Genomic DNA, 25,798 nt, shown 5'->3' on the forward strand with positions numbered 1-25,798 from the left:
TCAATTTATTATGTTGTACAAAATAACTAGACATTTTACCTAAAAAAAATACTCAAAGATAAAATTTAAAAAATAGACAGGGATTCTGTGTCGTCTAAGGACCTCAGCCACATAAGGCGACACCAGTATTATACATGGCACGTGGAAGTTAAGGGCAGGGGCGTAACTAGAAGTGACTGGGCCCCACAGCAAATATTTGTAAGGGCCCCCCTCAGCGCGCTTCGCACCTCCCTCCTCCTGTGTAAACCCCACTCCTTTGGCACAGTGTAGCGGTATACTGTATATTGTGTGGCACAGTGTAGAGGTATACTATATATTGTGTGGCACAGTGTAGCGGTATACTGTATATTGTGTGGCACAGTGTAGCGGTATACTGTATATTGTGTGGCACAGTATAGAGGTATACTGTATATTGTGTGGCACAGTGTAGCGGTATACTGTATATTGTGTGGCACAGTATAGAGGTATACTGTATATTGTGTGGCACAGTGTAGCGGTATACTGTATATTGTGTGGCACAGTGTAGAGGTATATTGTGAGGCACAGTGTAGCGGTATACTGTATATTGTGTGGCACAGTGTTGAGGTATATTGTGAGGCACAGTGTAGCGGTATACTGTATATTGTGTGGCACAGTGTAGCGGTATATTGTGAGGCACAGTGTAGAGGTATACTGTATATTGTGGGGCACAGTGTAGCGGTATACTGTACATTGTGAGGCACAGTATAGAGGTATACTGTGTGGCACAGTGTAGCGGTATACTGTATATTGTGTGGCACAGTGTAGGCTATATGTGTATAACATAAACATACTCCACATGAACACTTACAGTTACTTGGCTTGGCACTTAGGGATCTCGGACGCCACTTCCACACTTTGGCCGGGGGCTCGGCGGAGCTGATGTTGTGTTTTATCCTAATGAGAAAGATTTTATAATAAGGATTTGGAGAAGGGGCAGAGGGATAGCAGAGCAGGGAGAGGCTGGTGCCGCTACTAGGGGGTCATACCATGGGGCAGTAATAAAACCCACCATAATGCCCCCCCCCCCCCAGTAGTAATAATTCTCCTTATAATGTGACAGTGCAAAAAATACCCCCTTGTAATGCCCCCAGTTGAGCTAATGTCCCCATAGTGCCCCAAAAAATGTGCCAGTATAAAATACCCCTATATAGTGCCCCCAGTAACTTCCCCCATAGTGCTCCTCTCCCCCCTTCCTGCTAGTGCCCCCCAAAATGTACCAGTATAAAATGCCCCATATATAGTGCCCCAGTAGATGCCGCTCAGTGTCCGGCCTCTGATAGGCTGCCGGCCTAGTGTCCCCCATAATGCCCCCCAATAATGTGCCAGTAAGTGCCCCTATCATGTGCCAGTATCAAGTGCCTCTCCCCCCCCACATGTCCCAGTATCATAGTGCCATCTCCCCCCATGTGCCAGTATCAAGTGCCTCTCTCCTTCCCACCCCCCATGTGCCAGTATCAAGTGCCTCTCTCCTCCCCATGTCCCAGTATCATAGTGCCATCTCCCCCCCCCCCCCACTAAAAAGTGCCAATATCAAGTGCCTCTCTCCCTCCCCCCTCCCTATGTGCCAGTATCAGGTGCCCCCCCCCCCATGTGCCAGTATCAAGTGCCAACCCCCCCTCTCCCCTCCAGGTGCCAGTATCAGGTGCCTCCCCCCCCCCCCTATGTCCCAGTATCATAGTGCCATCTCCCCCCCCCCACCACCACCACAAAAAAAGTGCCAGTATCAAGTGCCTCTCTCCCTCCCCCCCCCAATGCCAGTATCAGGTGCCTCTCTCCCTCCCCCCCCATGCCAGTATCAGGTGCCAACCCCACTCCCATGTGCCAGTATCAGGTGCCAACCCCCCCCCCCCAGGTGCCAGTATCAGGTGCCAACCCCCCTCCCCCCATGTGCCAGTATCAGGTGCCTTCCGCTCCCCCATGGCAGTAACAGTCGGGTATTAAAAAAAAAATAATAAACACTTCTACTTACCTCCATGTCAGCGATGCGATGCAGCCTCTTCCTGTGTCCCGCCTTGTATTCTGTCCCGCCCTGTATGCCCTTATATGGAGTCAGTGCTTGTATTTCAGAAAAGAGTCTTCTGGGATTTGAACCCAGGACCTTCTGCTTCAGAGGCAGAGCAGCTATCCACTAGACCATAAGAGCTGCCTTGAGGCTGAGTGAAAAAATATGAGACTTCTACTGTTATAGCTGGCTAAGTGTACATCTATACACATGGCAGCTGTTCATATATAGAGATGTAGCAGAGCTGAATGTGCAGGGACAGCTGTCATATACAGATATAGCAGTGCTAGGTGTGTTTGGGCAGCTGTCATGTGTATAGATGTATTATTTTTTTTTTACAGTCAGTTGTAATGCAGCCTTTATGGCTGTGAGGGTAAATGCTTTGCCACTGATTCACTTATAGATTGGAGGTTGTGGGTTCGAATCCCAGACCAGGAGACTTTTAGCAGACAGTAAAATTAGATCACTCTAGCGGCTGTGAAGGGGCCCTGAACACGATATTTATCTAACTTGAAAATAAACTGTCACACACGCTGCTTGGGGCGCCGGGCCCCCTTGGCAGCCCGGGCCCCGAAGCAGCTGCTTCCCCTGCTTCCCCGGTAGTTACGCCACTGGTTAAGGGCATTAGGACACAGGAGCATCAAATTATTGCTGGGTAATGTTTTTCTCTCCTGAGGAAGCTGGACTTCACCGGCGATACGCGTGGGGAGTTCGCCTTTTTCTAAACATAGGCTCACCTAACTAGTCCGGGCTCTCTTGCTACTTTATTTCATTTTTTGGTCAGGTATCACTTTTCATTTTTTGATGCTGTTATGATTGACTATTTCTCTTTTGGCTTTATGTTGTATTGTCCTTTATTTTACCCAGGACTACACATGCTGTGCATGGACTTTGTAGGCCATCTATTTGTGTCTGGTTTTATATTTACCAGAACATGGTTTATTGTATACAATTTTAATATTGTATATTTGTGTTGTCCAATAAAATTGTTTGATTGCTATTATACTGCTTGGATGTGCATATTATTGCGGTTCTCTGGGCCATTTGGCTTTTTTGGTTTTGAGTATTATATTTTAAACCGATAGTGCACTCCAGTTTATTAATTTGTAGTGTGCCCCCTGATTTTCATTGGTATTAGATATGAGGGGCCCGGACATTGGGGGGGGAAGGGGGGGCATGTGTTAGACTTTGGATAACCTCTTTAAAGGTATTTTCCTGTGCAAAAAACCCCCCAAAAAACCTGGGTCGCAATACTCACCTTCACTTACTGTATGCCCTGCTGCTGACGTTGCTCCAGTCCTCTCTACTCTAGTTGCTCTCTACTTTCTGCTTCCATCTCCACATATCAAATATGCCCGCTTAGCCAATCACTGGCCACACTGGTGACCCATTTCAGTTAGTGACTATCTGAGAAGGCACTTCTTGCATGTTGAGACAAAAGCCGAAGTAGAGAACAGTGGGGACTGGAGCAGAGGTGGAGCAGCAGGAGAGGACTGGAAGAGGTGGATATTGCCACTTTTATATTTTTCAGTGACTTTGACCTTGCTGCCACCAATTTTGGCATGCCGGACCACCTCTTTAAAGGGGTTCTCCAGGAATGAGTTAAAATACCCATTAGCAAGGACCGGTTTCCACCACTTGCATAGCTGTCTAGGTGGGTGAGGCTTCACTACACTGCTCTACAATAGATGTTAATGATGCAATCCTACCTACGATATGTTATCATAGCTGAGTGTCACGGTGGGGAGTGGGGAAAACCCTTCACCGTACAATGTCAAGTATAACGGCGAAGCAGCTAGGCCAGGACGCCGGAATCAGCAGGTCACCTCCTAAAGTGTCCCTAATCCTCACCCTAACTCCTCACTGTATGAGCGGACCTGGATGGTAGGACGGTTCATACCAGGATACCTTTGGCCCTGAGTCGCCCTGATAATCCCTCACATTGGAGCAGGGGAGAGACGACCTGTTCTTCCCAGACACGGATGAACAGGAGTCTCAAATGGCCTAGCAGCAGGGAAAGGAAAAGACCATATGCAACAACAGAGTCGGCAGGTTAGAACACCAGAAACACACTTACTTGCCGCAGCCACCATGACTGGAACCTGTGCATAAGTACAGGTGCCCACACACCAAATAGGACACCGTACAGACAAAACACACACAGGTATCCAGCACACCTGATACTGCCTGGACCCAATGCCGCAAGGAGCACGGCAGCCCCAGGCAGCACTGCATACAGACTTATGGTTAACCCCTCCGGGAAACCAGCCCCCTTCCGGAGGTACAACATACACAGGGAAAACATCTTGCACACATGCAGGGACAAACACCAACAACTGCCCAGACATATAACAACAAACAAGACGTACAACAAACCCTGAACATAAACCCCCACCAAACATACAACAAGTGAGGTTGGGTACATAGAGGATAAGGGAGACAAAGGAATGACATTGCAGATGACATCGATGTCCTACAATGTGGCCCTCAAGGACTGGGCAGATAGAACACCCTGGACTGGAGCAGAGCTCCAGCAACAACGGCAGCTGAAGTAACACTAACTCCAGCCAGGAAGCCACAGGAGATAAAACCCAAGTGACCACACCCAGTCAGAGAGTTAACCCTTCCAGCACCAGACAGAGGGAGGCTACAACTTAAAGGGGAAGTGCACACACCAGCAAACACGCAACACGTTGCCACCGGCAACAGCATGCGTGGCAACCATGTCACGACGCACACAGCCAAAGCCGAGACACTTCCACCACATGCCTTAGCAGCAACACGTTGCCACCGGCAACCACAAGCATGGCACAAGGGTCACGACGCACACAGCAAAGGTCGTGACACGGAGCAGCCTGACAGAAACACTCACCACTATGCAAGAGTATATGCAACTGCCAGAACATAGCGTATAGTGAGGCCTCACCCCATGACCCCCCCCTAAGTAGCTATGCAAGTGGAGGCAACCAGTCCTGCTCACCTTCTAGAAAAAGGTTGCTGGTGGCCATTTTAAATCATTCCAGGAGAACCCCTTTAAAGGGGTTGTCCAGCCATATATATTTTTGACCTATCCTCAGGATAGGTCATCAATATCTGATGGGGGTACAACACTCAGCACCTCCACTGTTCAGCTGTTTGATGAGGTGTACTCCATGTGAGTGCCGCCTCCTGGTCTTTACACTACACGTCATCTCCAGTGGAGCAGCGGCATAGAGTAATTACAAGTAATTGTTCTATTCAAGTAAATGGAGCCGGTACTTATATTACACTGCACTTCCGAGACGTAATGAACAAGAAGTGGAGCTCCTCTTCAAACAGCTGATTGGAGTGGTTGCCGGGTGTCAGACCTCTGCTGAGAATAGGTCATCAATATATATGACTGGACAACCCCTTTAACGTCCCCTTTCCTGCTGGTCTAGGGAAGAAAAGTAGTAGGTAATATTTGGCATCTGATACTTTACAGACCTTCTAGGCTCCATGAGTAAATGCTCACCATGTTCTCTTACTGCAATTTGTATGATCGGGCATAGTGTTCATAAAGCGCTGTATCTGATCATTCAGAGAATTATTAATATGATGCACTTCCCATTTCCGAAGATTTTTTTTCTTGCTGAAGACATAAAATCTGGTTGACTTTTAATTTAACTTGAAACTTGATAATAGAGAACCTGAAAAACGACCGAGGCTGTTGATGTGTTCTTACCACATTAATAAAATGATCACATGAATTAATCTTTACTGATATAAAGGATCTCTCCGGGGCATTTTCCTTTCATTGTTCTAATCCACAAGTCATTGCCGTCTTAGAAAAGGCTAATTATCCATCTACCCATAAATATAGCAACGTCCATTTCTTTAATAATTAAATTTCCTCCTTGAGGTAAAATGTTTATCCATTGTGGTGATGTGTACAGTATAAGTGTTGAGAGGCGTGTATATCCCACCCAGATACCTCAGCTGGGTGAGATAACTGAAATCCAGAAAGCTACAATGGTTTCAGCAAAGCGTAGTTTGCTGAGACAGTTTTGTCTAGATGTTGTTCTGGGCTGGATTTCATGTGGACTGGGGGATAGGTTTGGTAGTGGGATCTGCCAGTCCACACCCTTCCACTACATGTATTGTCTTTTGCCGGAGGATCGCAGGTGAGGCCTGCTGCTGTAATCAAGGAGGGATAAAACAACCCTCTGTGTATGACTTGGAGGGAGAAAGGCTGTGGTCTCAGCCAGGAGGGCTAAGGGGCCATGAGGCTTTGTATAGCCTGAAGGTTGGGGGGGCTCATTGACGCCTACGGAAAGAGGGTTGCACAGTCAGTCGGGAGGACTTCTGGACCATCTCCCCCCAAGGGTGCTGGTGTCGTAACAGCCTGGAGACTGCTGGACTGTGTATGGCTGAGGAAGCCATATCTAATCCCGTGTATAAACGACGCTCTATAGATGAGGTAGAGACAACACATGTATTAAGTAGAGCCCAGACGAGCAGGTGTTTATTTTCAATGTTTAGTATGTGATAAAGCCTCTTTTGGACTTGAACCCCGTTGTCAGAGGAGAAGTCTGTGATTGCGACCCCCTGAGAGAGAGCGATCCCTTACACCACATTAATTGGCATATTCCTGTGACGAAACTCAATACCGGAAAACAAAAATGCTAGTGTGAAAGTAACCTTACTAATGTATTGTTATTATCCATATTGCTTACTTTGCTGGCTGGATTAATTTTTCCATCACATTATACACTGCTCATTTCCATGGTTACAGACCACCCTGCAATCCATCAGTGATGGTCGTGCTTACACAATATAGGAAAAAGCACCAGCCTATGTTTGCTCCCATGGTCTCGGCCACCAGAGAACCATGGAAACTAGCAGTGTATAATGTAATGGAAAAATGAATCCAGCCGGCAAAGGGAGCAATATGGATAATAACAATACATTAGTAAGTGGCTTGTATTAACTTTCTCTACATGATAAATGCAACTTACTGAAGTGAAAGAGCCCCTTTAAGGGGGTGATTCAGAGCCCTGTAACAAAAAAAGCACAACTCTAAATGCTATACGGATGCATTTAAAAAAATATTTTGAACTTAAAGGCTATGTACACCTTAGGAGATGATAATTTTTTTTATTATTATTGCATTGTACTCATTTTAAGCTAAAAATCATTTTTGCAATTGGTCTTTATAAATTTTTTTTAGCCCTTTTCTCTTTATAGCCTTGAGATTCTCTAGTAGCAGGCTCTGTATTTTTATGAGGACCATTTCTTAGGCTGTGATTGATTTTGATGTGACTTCAAGCTCATAGTCCAAGCTTTTAAAAAAGACCAAGATGGTGGTGCTAGCCATGATATATTGCTATTTACAGCTCTTAGAAACAGGTCCCAGTGAGAGCTGCATATAGTTGCAGCTTGCACCCACTTTGATCCTGGTATTGTTTAAAAGTGTATATTGTCAGTTTTTAAACGAGACCAGGCTCACAGCTGTAGCTGTTCCCAACCCAAGACATCCCTTCAGCTGGCTGTGATGTCAGCCAGACTGAAGTAGGAGAGGGGGCAGTGGGGGATGTGTTTATAGGCTGCATAGAGGAGAGAAAATCTCTCCTTGTATTACTGTACAAGTCCTCAGGGGAAAGGGTAACATGGACTTGTGTTCATGTTATCTATCCCCCTACCCCATCAATAAAAGAGCATTCTTACTCTCTAATTGTCACATAGGTGGTCTTTTTTTCCCAGAAAAGGGGCGAGAAGTTGGGCACTTGTTCATCTAATCAGCCCTCTGCTCCTAATTAGGCCGTTCATTGTTACGATGACGTGTGCCAGTGTCCGGATCACGGGGTCACGTAAGTCGCACCAAACATTTGTACCCTCCCTCACACAAATAATAAAGCCCCCATTTTACACTGTCCATATGCTTTCTTTAGTGTAAAATATGCAGAGTGCTTCTCTAGCAATACCTGTTACACGCTGCAGTAATAGGGACTAGAGAGCAATCTAATAGATTTCTTATGATAGTTTCACACTAGCGTTACAGAGATCCTGCAGGGAACAACCTTGTGGAGCTCTCTCATTGCCGGATGCTGCCTAAATGCCCGCCGACCCTATTAGCTACAATGGGGAGCAACGGAGATTTAGTCTCAGCCCGGCAAATATTACGAGAATTGGGCAGACTAAAACCGCTGCTCGCAGTGGTATTTGTCCAGCCGATTTGCGGCATATTTGCCGGGTTGTGGCCGGATGTCTACCGTCCTTATCATAGTTAATGGGGCCGGCAGGCGTCCAATTTTGATGTGGGGGTGGTGGTGCATTTTAAATGTCTTTTCATGCTCATAGTCTAATCCGGTACCTTTTACTTCCGTTATTAGTCCAATGAGTAAAAATAGAAATATGTGATATTTGATTCAAAAACACAAAAAGTATTCATTTTGTAAGGCAGAAATCAGGTCCCGCTGCTCAACAATCAGAAATAGTTGAAATGTTTTCCCTAAGTGACTTCTCAAAGTGCTCCATAATTTACAGTGCTGAACTCCAGCGATTCGAAAATCGTTCTACTAAATAATAATAAATAAGGTGAGTGGATACCGAAAATTCTTTTAACAGAATGCCTATTCTTAAAGAGGTATTCTGGTTTTAAAGGAAATCTGTCACCAGAACAGGCATATTGAGCTATGCACACTGTCACACTGGTCATGCTGTCAAGGTTCAGAAACTGGTTTTCTTGTATTACCTATCAGCCCCTGGCCTTGTGAAGGAGCGTTTATGTGCCTGCGGAAGACAGCATGGCCAGGCGCTAATGTGCAGGATAGAAGGGTTAGACTGTAACAGCATGGCGGGCTGGATTGCCAGCATCACTTATGCGACCTGGCTCAGATAGTGACACGCCCCATTGACCATTAGCACCTTGGTGATGTACAGTACTTTTTCCAAGTTTATTTTTAACACAAAAAAACACTTATTAGGTAATTCAAGAAAACCAGTTTCTGAACCTTGGCAGTGTGGCCAGTGTGAAGATGTGAATAGCTCAATATGCCTGTTCTGGTGACAAATTCCCAGAACAACTTTTTAATATACGTCTATTTAACATTTTTCATGCATTTTAATCCATACAGTAGCCTCCCCCTAAAGAAAAAAAATAGTATGGCCCAGTTTAGTCCTGTAGAATGCATCCATGGAAGAGCTGGATAAGACTAAACATGGCGTCAGTCATGTGGTCCTTACAAGTACCACCCTTTACTAGGTGAATATACAGTATATATATATATATATACATATATATATATATACAGTTTTACTACCTGCAACAATATCTCATCATGTCTGTGCCTGTGTAAAAACAAATCTGTGTGTGTTTTGTTTGTCTGTTCTATACTCTAATTTTTTATTAAAAACATAACACCACCAGGAGACAAGCAGCCATTTTACAACATCACCTAGAGACAGGTGGCCATTTTTACAAATCACCTGCAGACAGGCAGCCATGTACATACACACAGTGATGTGCAGTACTTACTGTAATAGCCACAATAAAATAATTATTCCACCACTAGTCCTATTTCCTTATCACATGAATGTGTCCTGTGTGCTGACTGCACTGATGCTTACTGAATGTCAGGGATTATATGATGTTAAGGGTGTCACATGACTGATGCCATGTTTCAGTTAGGCCATGAATACATTACAGAGGACTCATACATGGGCTGTGCCACCCTACTGCATATAGGGGTCAACACATTGAGGAAAGGTATTTATGCAGAATTTTAAATACATGTATATTATAAAATTGTATGATTTAAGTAAATAAAATAAAAAATACAAACTAGAATATCCCTTTAGCTGAACATCACTCCCATCATCCGTCAGCATCTATCTATCTATCTATCTATCTATCTATCTATCTATCTCATATTCTCTGGGAGTGTTATCTTGTGCTCACTATTCCCCACTAATGCATACTAATGTGTCCAGTCACTGGCAGCAAACAGAGATTTTGGAAACGGTGAAAATGGAAATATGTGGCCTCTGAAAAAGCAGAACGACTGCAGACAAATTGGCACACCACTTTTTTTTCAATGCTTCTGCCATATGTTTTAGCAATAGACAATAGATACAGCAGTCATCCAACACCGACAGGACTTCATAGGACACCTACTGTAAACCATACACCGTCAATCTGTGAGATTTTGGAGAGATCTGAGAGACATTATATAAAAAAATGAAAATGGGCCTTAGTCAGACCATCAAACCCTGGACAGTAAGATAGTCCTTAAGTCTTATCCATGTTATGTACGACTGTGTACAACTATGATGTTCACTTGGATTGCTAGTCTTATGGTCCAGCTGTATTTTGTGGTCGTAATGTGTCTACAAAAGATATGGTCACATTAAAGAAGACCTACTGAATCCTCTACGTATTTTGGCATTGCTTTTTTTCCCCTTAGGCCCCCCCTATTCCCGAGCAATTGGTGCTTCAGATATGCTCTTGGGGTCATGCAATTTAACGGGGCCTCGATTCTCAACAGTAGTTGACCGGTCCACTTTGAGAATCAAGCCCCTTTGATTTAGCATGGTCTCAATGGCATCCTGACTTTTTTGGTGGGATACACGAAGATTCTCATATCTATCAGGGATTTGAATGGAATCATGACTTGGGCAGGTTAGGCTGAAGCTGGTCACATACATTAGAACTATGACCACCTAATGTGCATGGGGCCTCCAGACTTTGGGGAAACATGGATCAGGCGAGTTGGATTTTAACTGTTTAATCCTTTTTTTTTTTTCTCGGGGAGACAAGTCACTGCCAGAGGTATCTGGCTCTAACGCTCTCCCTTCTCCCCATTCACTACCTATGCATGTGTGGTTCAGAAGCGATAGCTGTTGGCCAACATCTTTGGGCCTCATGGACACAACCATAGTTTTGGACCGTGTCCAATCTGCATTTTTTGCGGATCGCACATCGACCCACTCCTTAGTATGCGTCTGCAAAAAACGCAGACAGCACACAGATGTCTTCTGTGCGTTGTCCGCATACTTGCATACATTTTGCAAATTATAGAACATGTCCTATTCTTGTCTGTTTTGCGTAGAAAAATAACTAGCGCAAAAAGGTGGAATGCACGCGGCCAGTGTGTGTATTTTGCAGAATGGATACGGTCGTGTGTGTATAAGGCCTTCCGCTAGTCTGGCTCATAGTGGGGAATCCCCGGCTTGGAACTACCTTCTAAGACATCTATATACCCTAATAAGACATATGGACGTGGGTTGTCAGCGAGATGAAAAAGGGTCTGGTTTCCCAGAAACAACGGCACCATTGTCTATGTGTTGCATTCAGTGGCGTGCTATGGGGAAGGCGTGGCGGCTGCCGGCTCTCAGGGGGGTGCCAGAAGCAATGAGCGCTTCCATCAATACAGATGGAAGCGCTCATTGCTGGAGCGCCGGGAGCTGCAGTCCTGTCACTCACCGCTCAGCTCCCCGCGCTCCTCCTCTCCTTCAGGCCGGCGGCGCACAGAATAGTGAAGCAGGAAGACTTCTCCCCGCTCTACCATTCAGCCTGTAGACACAGATTGCGCTGCCAGCCTGTGTGGGTGGAGCCAGCAGCACGGAAATCTGCATAATCTCCGCCCACACAGTGCTGCAGAGCTATCTGTGCCTGCAGAGGGAGAGCTGGATCTGAGCTTCAGGAACAGGCCAAAGTTAATAGTTACTGTGTTTTTTTTTTTTTAACCACTTGCCTACCGCCGCACAACTTTTTACGTTGCGCCAGTAGGCTCTTATCTGTAACCCAAAGTATAAAAGCATCGGGTTACATTGCGGTCTGCCGTCGGCCCATACCGCCGCAGATCACTGTGACCGCGCTGTCTCTAGACAGCTGCGGTCACAGGGAGGTGTGCCGTGGCCAGCAGGAGCAGTCAGGCACTAATAGATGCTTGTAGCATCCAGCTAGTATCTATTACATTGTAACATCTAAAAGCTGGCAGGGAGAGCTTTTTGTTAGGTAAAAGCACCACCCGCTGGCTTTAAAATGAAATGTCAGCCTGCAGCCTGGGAATCAACCTCTTCCTGCCTTGACTGTGGCAGAAAGGGGTTAAAACACTTAAAAAAAAGTAAATAAAAAATAAAATAAATAAAAAATATTTTTAAAAAAACCTTAAAATGTCCAAATTTCCCCAAGATGAATATCATAAAAAAGGTTACTTTGAAGGGGCTTGTAGCGTTTTGGAGCTGTACAAGATTTTTCTGGCAGTACGGTGCTATAGAACCAGCAACAGAAAAATAGGCTGCCAAAATCCAAAATGCGCTCCAGGCTTTTGAAAGTCTTGTGGCGGGCCCAGACAGTAGATACATTACATAAATAGCCTCCATTTTCAGGGTACAAGCGTACAGGAATGGTATCAGAATAGTTTTGTTTTTAAACCTTTTGTAATAGTTAGAAAGAAAATGATAAGAAAGGGAAAAAGTTTTTTCGTAATTTTCACAATTTTTCCTTAAATATTTTAAAAAAATATTAGATCCATCATCTAATGGCACAAAAGAAAGGTGTAAGGTGTCCCGAGAAAAATAATATCACATACATGTAGGTTGGCTCAGAAATTAATCAGTTATTTGCAGTGAGATAGAAGCATTGCTAAAAACTTGCCTTGTTAGGAGGGGGGGATAAACACTCCATTAATGAAGTGGTTAACACAGAGGGGGCACAATGGGCATTTCTACTCTGGAGGGGGCACAATGGGCATTGCAAATGTGAAGCGGGCACAATGGACATATCTACTCTGGAGGGGACACACTGGGCATTTCTACTCTGGAGGGGGCACAATGGACATATCTACTCTGGAGGGGACACACTGGGCATTTCTACTATGGAGGGGGCACAATGGGCATTTCTACTCTGGAGGAGTACAGAGGGCATTGCTAATGTGAAGGGGGCACAATGGGCATTTCTACTCTGGAGGTACAGAGGGCATTGCTAATGCTAATGTGAAGGGTGCACAATGGGCATTTCTACTATGAAAGGGGCACAATGGGCATTTCTACTCTGAAGGGGGCACAGTGCACAGAGGGCATTACTACTATGAAGGGGGAACAGAGGGCATAACTGTGAAGGGGGCACAATGGGCATTGCTAGCACAGAGGGCATTACTACTGTGAAGGGGCACAGAGGGCATTATTACTGTGAAGGGGGCACAATGGGAATTATTACTGTTAAGGGGTACAATGGGCATTAATACTATTAAGAGGCATTATTACTGTGAAGGAGGTGCAATGGGGATATTTACTATGAATGGGGCACAATGAGGATTATTACTGTGAAGGGGGCACAATGAAGATTATTACTATAAAGGGGGCACAATGGGGATTATTACTGTGAAGAGGGCACAATGGGTATTATTACTGTGAAGGGGCAGAAAGAGGGCATTACTACTGTGAAATGGGCACAGAGAGGGCATAACTACTGTGAAGGGGGCACAATGAAGGCATAACTACTGTGAAGGTGACACAATGAAGGGATAAGTACTTTAAGGGGGCACAATGTGGACATAACTACTGTGAGGGGGCACACATCTGTATAAAACTACTGTGAAGGTTGTACAATGAGGGCAATACTACTTTGAGGGGTACAATTTTTGTAAAGTATTGGTGGGGGGGGGGGGGGGGGGGGTTGCCAGAGTAAGGACTCGCCCCGGGTGCCAAACAATCTAGGGACGCCACTGGTTGCATTCGATAATAAATCTCAGCCCATTCACGTGGATGTGGGTGAGCTGCAGTACCATTTTAGTCTGACAATTGGAAGAGGCAGTCAGTTGTCTAACAGCCAGGTCCAATCTGAGGCTTGTGAGAAAGAAATGTGATGGGAGGGGTTAATTTGACAAGCCACATTTAGAATTTTTTTTTTTGCCTAATTTCTATGTTTACAGGCTATGTACACCTTTGGGGGGATTTTTTATGATTGCATTTTACTCATTTTGGGCTAAAAATAATTTTATTTGTCTTTATTAAAAATTTTCTGATGTTTCTGAGATGCAAGGGTTAAGAAAATTAGTCTGTTTGCAAGCTGTGACTTTCTGTTTTCTTTTAATCCCTTCATCTGGCAGCTCATGTATAGCCCTATATGTCTTCTCATTTCTATGGCCTGCTCTGGGCTACTGGTCTTACCAAATAAACATTTATAGTGATCATATGTTTAAAAACTCTTGTAATACTTACAATGAAGAGAACGATTAATAAGAAGCAGCAGTGATTCATTGTTTCCTCCATCGTTTCCTTAAGAAATGAAAATTTCATTGTTTTCTGTAAAAAAATAAAAAAAAATAACATTTAATGAAGATTTTTTTAAATCAATTTTGATTGTTTTTATATTTTTGTGCACAACATATCATCTGCCAAAGATTTCCCCCAAAATTACAGTAAATGTCTCAACCCAGCTAAATCCTATACATTACCTCCGACAACACAGATTGGATCATATACTGTACAAACCCTACGGTAAGTATCTGTAGCACACAAAATAGTGCTCAAATCAGTGCCCAAATATTACAAAGTGGATGTGGATCCATGGGTGTATCTAAGTAGAACCCCTGGTCTTCACCCTAACCCCGGTACAGGGATCTGGACTTTGCTGCAGGGGTACCACCAGGCCACTACTTCCTGGTGTGGTCTCTGTTTAAGTGGCTGCTGACCCACGGGGGTCAAGAAACACCGATGCAGAACACCAAGGGATCAGGCAAAAGCGTAGCCAGGGACAGCCGAGGTCAGAGTATGAGCAATCTAAGTAACGGCCTGAGGTGAGAGCGGGCAGCTCAGCGTCAATACAAGGGTCAGGCAGAGGTTGAGGTTCTGGTGTTGGCGAAGGCGACTTTCCCACTAGCGTTTTGGGTTTCCGTTTCTGAGATCCGTTCAGGGCTCTCACAAGCGGTCCATAATGGATCAGTTTTGCCCTAATGCATTCTGAATGGAAAAGGATCCGCTCAGAAGGCATCAGTTTGCCTCTGTTCAGTCACCGTTCTGCCCTGGAGGCGGACACCAAAACGCTGCCTACAGCCTTTTGCTGTCCGCCTGACGAAGCAGAGCCAAACGGATCTGTCCTGACACACAATGTAAGTCAATTGGGAGGGATCAGTTTTCTCTGACAGTAGAAAACGGGTCCGTCCCCCATTGACTTTGAATAGTGTTCATGACGGATCCATCATGGCTATAGAAGACATAATACACCCGGATCCGTTCATGACGGATGCATGCGGTTGTATTATTGTAACAGAAGCGTTTTTTCAGATCTATGATGGATCTGCAAAAAAGCGCTAATGTGAAAGTAGCCTTACAGTGCCTTGAAAAAGTATTCATACCCCTTGAACATTTACAAATTTTTTCATGTGAAACCCACAAACTTAAATGTATTTTATTGTGATTTTATGTAATAGACCAACACAAAGTAACAAGTATGTGTGAAGTGAAAAGAAAATGATACATGGTTTTCAAATGTTTATATAAACAAAAATATGAAAAGTTTGGTGTGCACTTGTATTCAGCCCCCCTGAGTCAATACTTTGTAAGACCACATTTCGCTGCCATTACAACTACACGTCTTTTGGGATACTGTATGTCTCCACCAGCTTTGCACATCTAGAGGCTGAATTTTTTGCCCATTATTCTTTGTACAATAGCTCAAGCTCAGTCAGATTGGATGGAGAGCGTCTGTGGTTGCCACAAATTCTCAATGGGATTTAGGTCTGGACTGTGACTGGTCCATTCTAACACATGAAGTTGCTTTAATCTAAACCCTTCCATTGTAGCTCTGGCTGGATGTTTAGGTCATTGTCCTGCTGGAAGGTGAACCTCCCCCCGGTCTCAAGTCGTTTTCAGCCTCTACCAGGATTGCCCTGTATTTAGCTCCATCCATCTTCCCATCTTCCCATCAACTCCGACCAGCTTCCCTGACCCTGCTGAAGAAAAGCCTCCCACAGCATCATGCTGCTGCCACCATGTTTCACGGTGGTGTGGAGTGTTGAGGGTGATGGTGATGTGCAGTATTAGTTTTCCACTGCACACATCGTTTTCCACTGCACAAAAGTTCAAGTTTGTTTTTTCTGTCCAGAGCACCTTATTCCATATATGTGATGTGTCCCCTTTCTTCTTTCCACTCTTCCATAAAAGCCAGATTTGTGGAGCACACGACTAGTTGTCCTGTGGACAGATTCTCCCACCAGAGATGTGAACCTCTGCAGCTCCTCCAGGGTGATCATGGGCCTCTTGACTGCTTCTCTAATTAGTTCTCTCCTTGCCTAGGCTGTCAATTTACATTTGCAATTGTGCCTTCCATTTTTGGATGACGGATTGAACAGTGTTCTGTGAGATGTTCTGAGCCTGGGATATATTTTTTTATAACCTAACCCTGCTTTATACTTCCTACACAACTTTATCTCTGGTGTGTTCCTTGGTTTTCATATTGCTGTTTGATCACTAATGTTCACAAACCTCTGAGGCCTTCACAGAACAGGTGGGCTCTATTTACTAAGTGACTTATGAAGGCAATTGGTCAGACTGGATTTTATTTAGGGGTATCAGAGTAAAGGGGGGGCTAAAGATAAATGCACACCCCATTTTTCAGATTTTTATTTATTAAAAATTTTGAAATCCGTTCGTTTTCTTTTCACTTCACAAATATTTGTTATTTTGTGTTGGTCTATCACATAAAATCCCAATAAGAAGCTGAATGTGCTCCTGGCCAAGTTGCTGGTGCTGCAGTCCCTCCCTTTCCAAGTAGTGGACTCTGCACCTTTCAGAGAATTGATTGCTTGTGCCGAGCCGAGGTGGAGAATCCCAAGCCATCATTTTTTTTTTGCCAAAAAGGCTGTACTAGTCCTGCACAAATGTGTAGAACAGAAGGTGTGCCAGTCCTTGAGCCTGTCGGTGTCTGCCAAAGTGCACGGCAGCGCCGATGTGTGGAGATGTAACTACGATCAAGGACAATATATGTTCTTTACGACCCACTGGGTAAATGTGGTTCCTGCCCAGCCACACTAACAACTTGGCCAGGTGACGCTGCTTCCGCCTCCACGTTCTCACGCCGTTGGTCCTGGGACAATGTCCGCCTCTGCCTTCTCATCCTCCACTGTGTCCTTTGCATCCAGTGCAGGGACAAATTCACAGTGCTCCTCCAGCATACCAAATGTGCAGGGCACGGCGGTGTCACGCTGTTCTACACCTCATTTGCCTGGGTGAACGGAGTCACACAGGGTAGAACCTGCTCTGTGTCCTTCAGCAAGAAATCGAATCCTGGCTTTCTCCGCCACAACTCAAAATCGGAACTATGGTGACCGACAACAGGAAGAACATGGTGTCGGCGCTGCATCGAAGAGGGCTGAGCCATGCGACCTGCATGGCATACGTGTTCAATCTGGTTGTCAAGTGGTTTCTGAAGTCTTCCACCCATCTGCAAGACATCCTAAAAATGGCCAGGAAACTTTGCACGCACTTCAGCCACTTGTACACCACCAAGCACACCCTCCTTGAGCTGCTGAGGCAGAACGGGGTCCCCCAACATAGGCTGATATGCATTGTTTCCACCCGTTGGAATTCCACCCTCCATATGTTGGACCGTCTATACGAACAGAGAAACGCCATAAACGATTTCTTGATGATCGAAGCGGACAGGAGTACTCCCCTGTGTAACTTCGATGTCAGCCAGTGGCAGCTCATACGTGACACCTGCCATTTGCCCAGGCCCTTTGAGGATGTCACGTTATTTGTCAGTCGCCAGGACTACAGGGTGAAACAACGTCATTTCACTGCTTCATATCCTGGAACAGATGCTGGTACATCTGGCTGGTCAGGGGACTGGAGACGCGGCACCTACATCTCACGTGTGGGGGCTGAACTAGAGGAGGAGGACACTGGAGTACAAGCAATGTGTAGGGAAATGGGTGGTTTTTCTACACAGGTGACAGGAGAGGAGGAGCAGGAGCAGCCATAGGAGCAAGAGGGAGATGAGGAAGACAAGGCAGATCACCCAGGCAAACCGTGGCAGTATGCAGTGGAGATGGAGGCAGGGAGTCCCTCTGAGTCACTTGCGCAAAAGGCCCGCTGAATGCTCATTTGCTTGGGTAGTGACAGCCGAATTGTCACTATTCGGCAGAGGGGTGACCTCTCCACCTTGTTGGACCCTCGCTACCGGTCCAAAATGGGGGCCTTTTTTACACCTGCTAAGAGGGAGGACAAACTGAACTACTATAGAGACATCCGATGTAGTCAATTGGCTGCTGCCTATATGTGCTATTCTCCATCCTCTTGCAGGTCTAATTGGGGGGGCCTCTGCTTTCTCGTTCCACTGCAATTGCTGCTGTGGCTGGGGGGGGGGGGGGGGTAGAAGCAGTACCAACTCCATCAACAGCAGCTTGAGTCTAGAGTTGATGATGAGCAGCTTTCTTAACTCGCCTAGTGAAGAAACTACTTACCAGCAGCAGCAGCAGCTAGACCTGGAGCAGAACCTGAAGCAGCAGCTGGTGGCATACTTGGACAGCACCCTGCCACCCCAGATTGAAGATCCACTGGACTACTGGGCCGCCAAACTGGATTTGTAGCCGCAACTGGCCGAGTTTGCCCTGGAAAAGCTGTCCTGCCCGGCCAGTAGTGTGGCATCAGAGCGGGTGTTTAGTGTGGCGGGGGCCATAGTTACCCTAAGGAGAACTCGCCTTTCCACCCAAAATGTGGCAAGACTGACCTTTGTCAAGATGATTTAGGTGTGGATCAGCCAGAATTTCCACCCACCATTGTCTGATGCATCAGATTAGATCATCCATGCTGCCTCACCCAAACCTTGACAAAAGAGACCGGTTTCTTCTGGCTACCTGCCTCAGTTACTATTCTGATGCTGCCACCCGCCTGATGCCACACATCTGATGCCAAGTGCTGCTTTTTACACCCACCATCGTCAGCGGGTACTGTTATTGCCACCCACCTCCCCACTCCGTCACCCGGTCACACTGTGGTCTCCTGATGCTGCTGCCACCTCACCACTCAGGTCTCCTCATGCTGCTGCTACCACCTCCACACTCTGTCATTGTGCCACTCTGTGGCCTCCTCATGCTGCTGTTGCTGCCACCTCCACACAATGTCACGTTGCCACTCTGTGGGCTCCTCATGCTGCTGCTAACTCAACACTATGTCACCTTGCCACTCTGTGGCCTCCTCATGCTGCTGCTGCCACCTCCACACTATGTCACCTTGTTACTCTGTGGTCTCCTCATGCTGCTACTAAATCAACACTATGTCACTGGGCCACTCTGTGGCCTCCTCATGCTGATGCAATCTCAACACCATTTCCCTGGGCCACTTTGTGGCCTCCTCATGCTGATACTGCTACCGCCACACTATGTCACCTTGCCACTCTGTGGCCTCCTCATGCTGCTGCCACCTCCACACTATGTCACCTTGTCAATCTGTGGTCTCCTCATGCTGCTACTAAATCAACACTATGTCACTGGGCCACTCTGTGGCCTCCTCATGCTGATGCTGCTACTGCCACCTCCACACTATGTCACCTTGCAACTCTGTGGCCTCCTCATGCTGCTGCAAAATCAACACTATGTCACTAGGCCAGTCTGTGGCCTCCTCATGCTGCTGCCACCTCCACACTATGTCACCTTGCCACTCTGGCTTCCTCATGCTGCTGCCACCTTCACACTGTCACCTTGCCACTCTGTGGCCTCCTCATGCTGCTGCTGCCACCTCCACACTATGTCACCTTGCCACTCTGTGGCCTCCTCATGCTGCTGCCACCTCCACACTATGTCACCTTGCCACTCTGGCTTCCTCATGCTGCTGCCACCTTCACACTGTCACCTTGCCACTCTGTGGCCTCCTCATGCTGCTGCTGCCACCTCCACACCATGTCACCTTGCCACTCTGTGGTCTCCTCATGCTGCTGCTAACTCAACACTATGTCACTGGGCCACTCTGTGGCCTCCTCATGCTGCTGCTTCTGCCACCTCCACACTATGTCACCTTGTCAGTCTGTGGCCTCCTCATGCTGCTGCTAACTCAACACTATGTCACTGGGCCACTCTGTGGCTTCCTCATGCTGCTGCCACCTCAATACTATGTAAATGGTCCACTCTGTGGTCTACTCATGCTGTTGCCACCTCCCCACTATGTCACTGGGCCACTCTGTGGTCTCCTCATGCTGCTACATCAACACTATGTAAATGGGCCACTCTGTGGACTTCTCAAGCTGTTCTCCTACCTTCCCCCACTCCATGGCTGGGCCACTATTTAGGCTTTTTTGGCCTGGTTGACATCATCATTTATTTGACCCTTCTTCTGATCTGTCAGAAGGAAGGGAAAATGAGACACACAACATACGCTGTTTGTGTAGCAGCTGCAAGGCCTGTATGGTCCCATCAGAATTGGCTTATGATTTGGTAGCCAAAAGAAGGAGTAGGTACAAAACACAGAAGACATGCAAATATTCCATCTCTGTTTTGGATCCACTTCTTTTTTTTTTTTTGGCTTTAGCAAAACTGATGGATTACTGACCAAATGCTGACCAAGTGAAGGCGGATGCTCAACAGACCCATTTTTGGGGGGTTATTGTTCTGACGAATCAGAGGAAGGGCAAAATAATCAGTGATTTCAACACAAACTTACTGCTGACACCCTCTCCACTCTGTATGTGTGGGGGGCTCTACTTGTATAAGCGTTTAATAGAACAGGTTCTGTAGACATCTATCTGGAATCAGCTGACGAATCAGCTTTTTCACGCTAAGTAGGATCTTGGGCCTCTGCACGGTTCTTTATACCTGGCTAACATCGACCTGTTTTATTTGGTCAGTTTTGGCCCGTAACTGCCCAAATAAGGGAAGTGTGCAGTGATTCTATGAGTGACGCCTGCCATCTGCGTGTCATATTAACTCACAGTATTATTTTACTACCACAGCAGACTCCCTATGCATGTTACTGCAAGACACAGTGTTCTACACCACTATACAGGCTGTCTGCAGCCGGGAAATAGCTGTTTTTAACGTGATTCGCCGCAAAATTATTTAGATCAAATCAAATCTTTTCGAAAAATTCTGCAAACTGGCCGAATCGAATTTTTTAGAAATTCGCTCATCTTTAGTGTTAATGTCCATGTGGGTGCTAGGCAGAGCATGTGATGGAAATGCGATGGAAAACATGTGGTGTTAAGGGAAAAGCCAGGCCAGCTTGAACTTAACAAAGTCTCTTTTTACTGTATACAGGATATAAGTTGAAGTATGTACATCCAGTAAATCTCTTTACACAGTGCAAAGTCCTCCCAGATGTCCCAAGCAGTTAAATATGCCATTGGTACTCAGATTACTCTGGCTAAAATATCTGCTCTAGGGTTCTCTGGCTAATAGCTCTATTCTGGCAACTTTGATTGTAGTGTCCACTATTCTGGGGTGCATAGGATGTCTTAACTTGTTTCCCCTTTGCAGCAGCAGGGTCTGGAACATTTTAAGCAATGTTACCTTGCTCTCTCTCTCTCTCTCTCTCTTGCTGTAGCCATACAAATCTTCCCCCTCTAGTTCTTTCTTGCTTTCAACTCTAGGAGCTTGTAAAGGTGCTGGAGGCTCCAGGGCTTGCAGCTGGAGTCTGAGGGAGAGGAGCACATGAAGTCTGCTCCCCTACTCCTCCTTATCTACAGCTACTCTGGCTGAAATCTTTTGGAACTAGGAGATGGGGCCGGCCTACTCACTGAGCTTCAGAGAGGGCAGGGCCAGGAGAGTTAGTTTTGGCCACACCTAGCTGCTGCTTGGACATACTGGATGTAAGGTGCATTGCATTGACATTGCAAGACATTACAACAGTAAAAAGCCATTGCAGATACCACAATGCACTGGGGTACTGCAGTCGCCAAATATGTATGAAGCTAGTGCCCCCAACGCAAAATCTGTAACTGGGCCATCTCGCTACAATGGGGCCTTTGGGTCTCTCAGCCACCATGACCCAGGTGCGGCAGCTACCTCTACATCCGCTATAGCAACCACTGTGTGGTCTTCCAGGAAATGCTGATCTGCTAGTTGGCCATAACTGATCGAACTGGTGCTTTACAAAGACTTCCCATGGATTTATAGAGCATCCATATAAATTAGAGACACATTTTTTTTCTTTGGAAGGGATTTGAAAGCCATTATTCCCGAGTGATATTCCGTTAGTGAATAATATATCATCAGAAAACCAAAACTTTATGATATTCAAATTTGGGCAAAGCTTGAAAACATTGATGGGAGCAGCTCTTAGCATGCAAATTGGAATTTATTCTAATGAGTTAGCAGATTTAACAGCAAGCCGCCTTAATGCCGCTGTAACTAAACCTCGGCGGTATCAATCTGCTGCCCTCCAAGAAGATGTTAAAATATGTTCAGGCACAGCACACCAGTAGCTAAAAGAACACATCTGAATTCCCGGAATACACCATTTTCCCCCATGTATTCTAGAGCTTACCTATACTATATGGCAGTCACATGTGAATGAGATAAATAATGAAGCGGAATAAGCAATGGAGGCGGTTTAACGATTTTGCTGCTACAAATTTCACACTATTACATATTTATACAATAAAAATCAGATTATACCCCAGGAGACACTTTTACACTCACATGCACCTTCATGCAATTTAATTTCAAAATGTAAAGATTTGTAAGAAATGTAGGAAAAAATTTAATCAAAACTGAAGCTAAAAGTCTGACCCAAGCAGAGGCTGAGATGTACCACGCCTCCGAAAAATAAAAGTTCAAGATGTGCACCGTTCATTCATGTCTACAACTAGCTCCACACAGTCATCCAAATTAAAGAGAACCTAAGTCTCCATGATGTAAATATACTCGTAGTTTCACTCGTTCATTAAAAATTCAAAAAAAAGCACCCCTGAAATGTGACATCTGATGTAAGTATTTGATACACTGGTGATTTTGCATGTTCTCCCATCTACAAAGAGACTGAATATTAAAAAAAAAAAAACACCAGAAAATCACATTTTATGATTTGTAAATAATTAATTTGTATTTTATTGCATGAAATGAGTATTTGATCACCTACCAACCAGCAGGAACTCTGGCTCTCACAGACCTGTTAGTTTTTCTTTAAGAAGCATCCAAACCTCTGCACTCATTACCTGTATTAATTGCACCTGTTTGAACTCGTTACTTGTATAAAAGACACCTGTCGACACACTCAATCAATTACACTCCAACCTCTCTTCCATGGCCAAGACCAAAGAGCTGTCTAAGGACACCAGGGACACAATGGTAGACCTGCACAAGGCTGGGATGGGCTACAGGACAATAGGCAAGCAGCTTGGGGAGAAGGCAACAACTGTTGGCGCAATTATTAGAAAATGGAAGAAACACAAGATGACTGTGAATCTTCCTCGGTCTGGGGCTCCATGCAAGATCTCGCCTCCTGGGATAAGGATGATTCTGAGAAAGGTCAGGAATCAGCCCAGAACTAAACAGGAGGACCTGTTTAATGACCTAAAGAGAGCTGGGGCCACAGTCTCAAAGATTACCTGTCACGGCTGAGGATGGGGGAAACCCTCAGCCGTGAGATGCCAGGTGGTGTAGTGGCTACTCGGCCATGAGAACAGGATAGGGAGCAGGTCACCTCCTCACGCATCCCTACCCTGACCCTAACTCCTAACCTGCATGGGCCGACCTTTAAGGTAGGAGGACCCATGCGCAGGAACCTCGGAGCCCCTAACTTACCCTCCGCAGATCCCTGAGCTAGGAGCTGGGTAAGACGACCTACTCCTCCTTGGCACGGAGGAGCAGGAGCCTCAATGGCCAAGCTGTTGGGAAAAGGGGAACACAAACAGCAATACGGAAATGGCAGGCGAACAAGAAGTTCACCAACCTGCCACAGCCTTGCTGACTGGATCCCTAAACAGACAGGGATCCAGAACCGTATGCTGCACAGAAACATAAGAAGGTCCCAACAGAACAACATGCTACACCACACACATAAAGACATAGGCATAACAACTATAATTTTATGACCACAGGGGTGGCTCTCACTGGCAAGGAAGATGGAGGTCACAGGAGGCTGCTCCAGCAAGCATGGCTGAAGCAACCCACTGAGCCATGCTAACACTCAGGCTATATAGGCCAAGAAGCCACACCCCACAGTCGGACACACCCAGTGACATCACACACACACTGGGAAGGGAGTTAAAACACAGACAGGGGAAGTGTCCAACAGATCACACTGTGGCTGTTGCCGCTGGCAACGACATGGGTGGCAGCCGTCCTGAAAGACAGCCCGAAGGCCAGGACACTGCCACCACATGTACAACATACCAGACGCTGCCACGGGCAGCCACAGTGAAAGGAAGATGTACGTGCGCACCAATCAACAACAAGTGCACACCAGACATACCAAACAAAGTGCATCCACACACGCACACAACTCCCCGGGAACCGCACACATAGCTGTTGTCCGCGGCAACCGCACTGAGGCCAACTACATTATGCCTCAGCTGCGGTTGACACAACAACCACAACCGCGGGCAACTGTATGCGGCTCCCAAGGAGTCACGACCATAACCGTGGCCGTGACATTACCATTAGTAACACACTACGGATATATGGATTAAAATTCTGCAGGGCCTTCCAGGTCCCTCTGCTCATGCCAGCACATGTCCAGGCCCATTTGAAGTTCGCCAATGACTATCCGGATGATCCAGAGGGAGAAGGTCATGTGGTCAGATGAGACTAAAATAGAACTTTTTGCTATCAACTCTACTCGCTGTCTTTGGAGGAAGAAGAAGGAACACCAAGAATACCATCCCAACCGTGAAGCATGGGGTTGGAAACATTATATTTTGGGGATGCCTTTCTGCAAAGGTAACAGGACAATTGCACCATATTAAAGGGAGGATGGATGGGGCCATGTATCGCGAGATTTTGGGCAACAACCTCCTTCCCCCAGTAAGAGCATTGAAGATGGGTCATGGCTGGATCTTCCAACATGACAATGACCCAAAGCACACAGCCAGGATAACCAAGGAGTGGCTTTGTAAGAAGCATATCAAGGTTCTGTAGTGGCCTAGCCAGTCTCCAGACCTGAACCCAATCGAAAATATTTGGAGGGAGCTGAAACTCAATGTAGCCAAGTCACAGCCCCAAAACCTGAACGATCTGGAGAAGATCTGTATGAAGGATTAGGCCACAATCCCTGCTGCAGTGTGTGCAAACCTGGTCAAGAACTACAGGAAACCCCTGACCCCTGTAACTGCAAACAAAGGCTTCTGTACCAAATATTAAGTTTAGTTTTTCTATTGCATCGAATATTTGTTTCATGCAATAAGATGCAAATTCATTATTTACAAATCATACAGTGTGCTTTTCTGGATTTTTTTTTAGATTCTGTCTTTCACAGTCTACAAAAAAAATACAGACCTCTCCTTTTTTTGTAGATGGGAAAACTAGAAAAATCTCCAGTGTATCAAATACTTATTTTCCCCACTGTATTTTCTCTGATTGGGAAGAGGGGTGATGACATGAAGAAAAGTTCCTGTATCACACCCCTTGGCTCACTGAATGCTGCATAAGGGAAGACACTGTTCTTCTTTCTTCCTGCTCTTACGGATGGAGTAGAGTTAACACTCCTGTTTTCTGAGATTTCTGAGTTGTATTATCTAATCTAAGCAAACACCTTCAATCGCTTTTCAATGGCTTTTTTCTCAAGATAACACCATGAGTTAAGAAATTTGAGTTAAGAGCTGGAGTGCTAACCCTTTCTGCTGCTGCTCTCTTTCTATCAAGGGTGTGTGTCCTTTCTGCT

General features: G+C 45.8%; 1 protein-coding gene across 1 annotated transcript in view; it reads right to left on the bottom strand.

Moving 5' to 3' along the window:
* CALCR (calcitonin receptor) overlaps positions 1-25,798 on the bottom strand; it is a 317,310-nt gene that overhangs the window by 160,442 nt on the left and 131,070 nt on the right. Inside the window, exon 2 of the mRNA XM_044295639.1 lies at positions 14,207-14,290. Coding sequence (XP_044151574.1) covers positions 14,207-14,290 — 84 coding nt within the window. The remainder of the gene's footprint in view (positions 1-14,206; positions 14,291-25,798) is intronic.

Source organism: Bufo gargarizans, chromosome 5, assembly GCF_014858855.1.
Source record: "Bufo gargarizans isolate SCDJY-AF-19 chromosome 5, ASM1485885v1, whole genome shotgun sequence".
NCBI classification, from domain to species: Eukaryota; Metazoa; Chordata; class Amphibia; order Anura; family Bufonidae; genus Bufo; species Bufo gargarizans.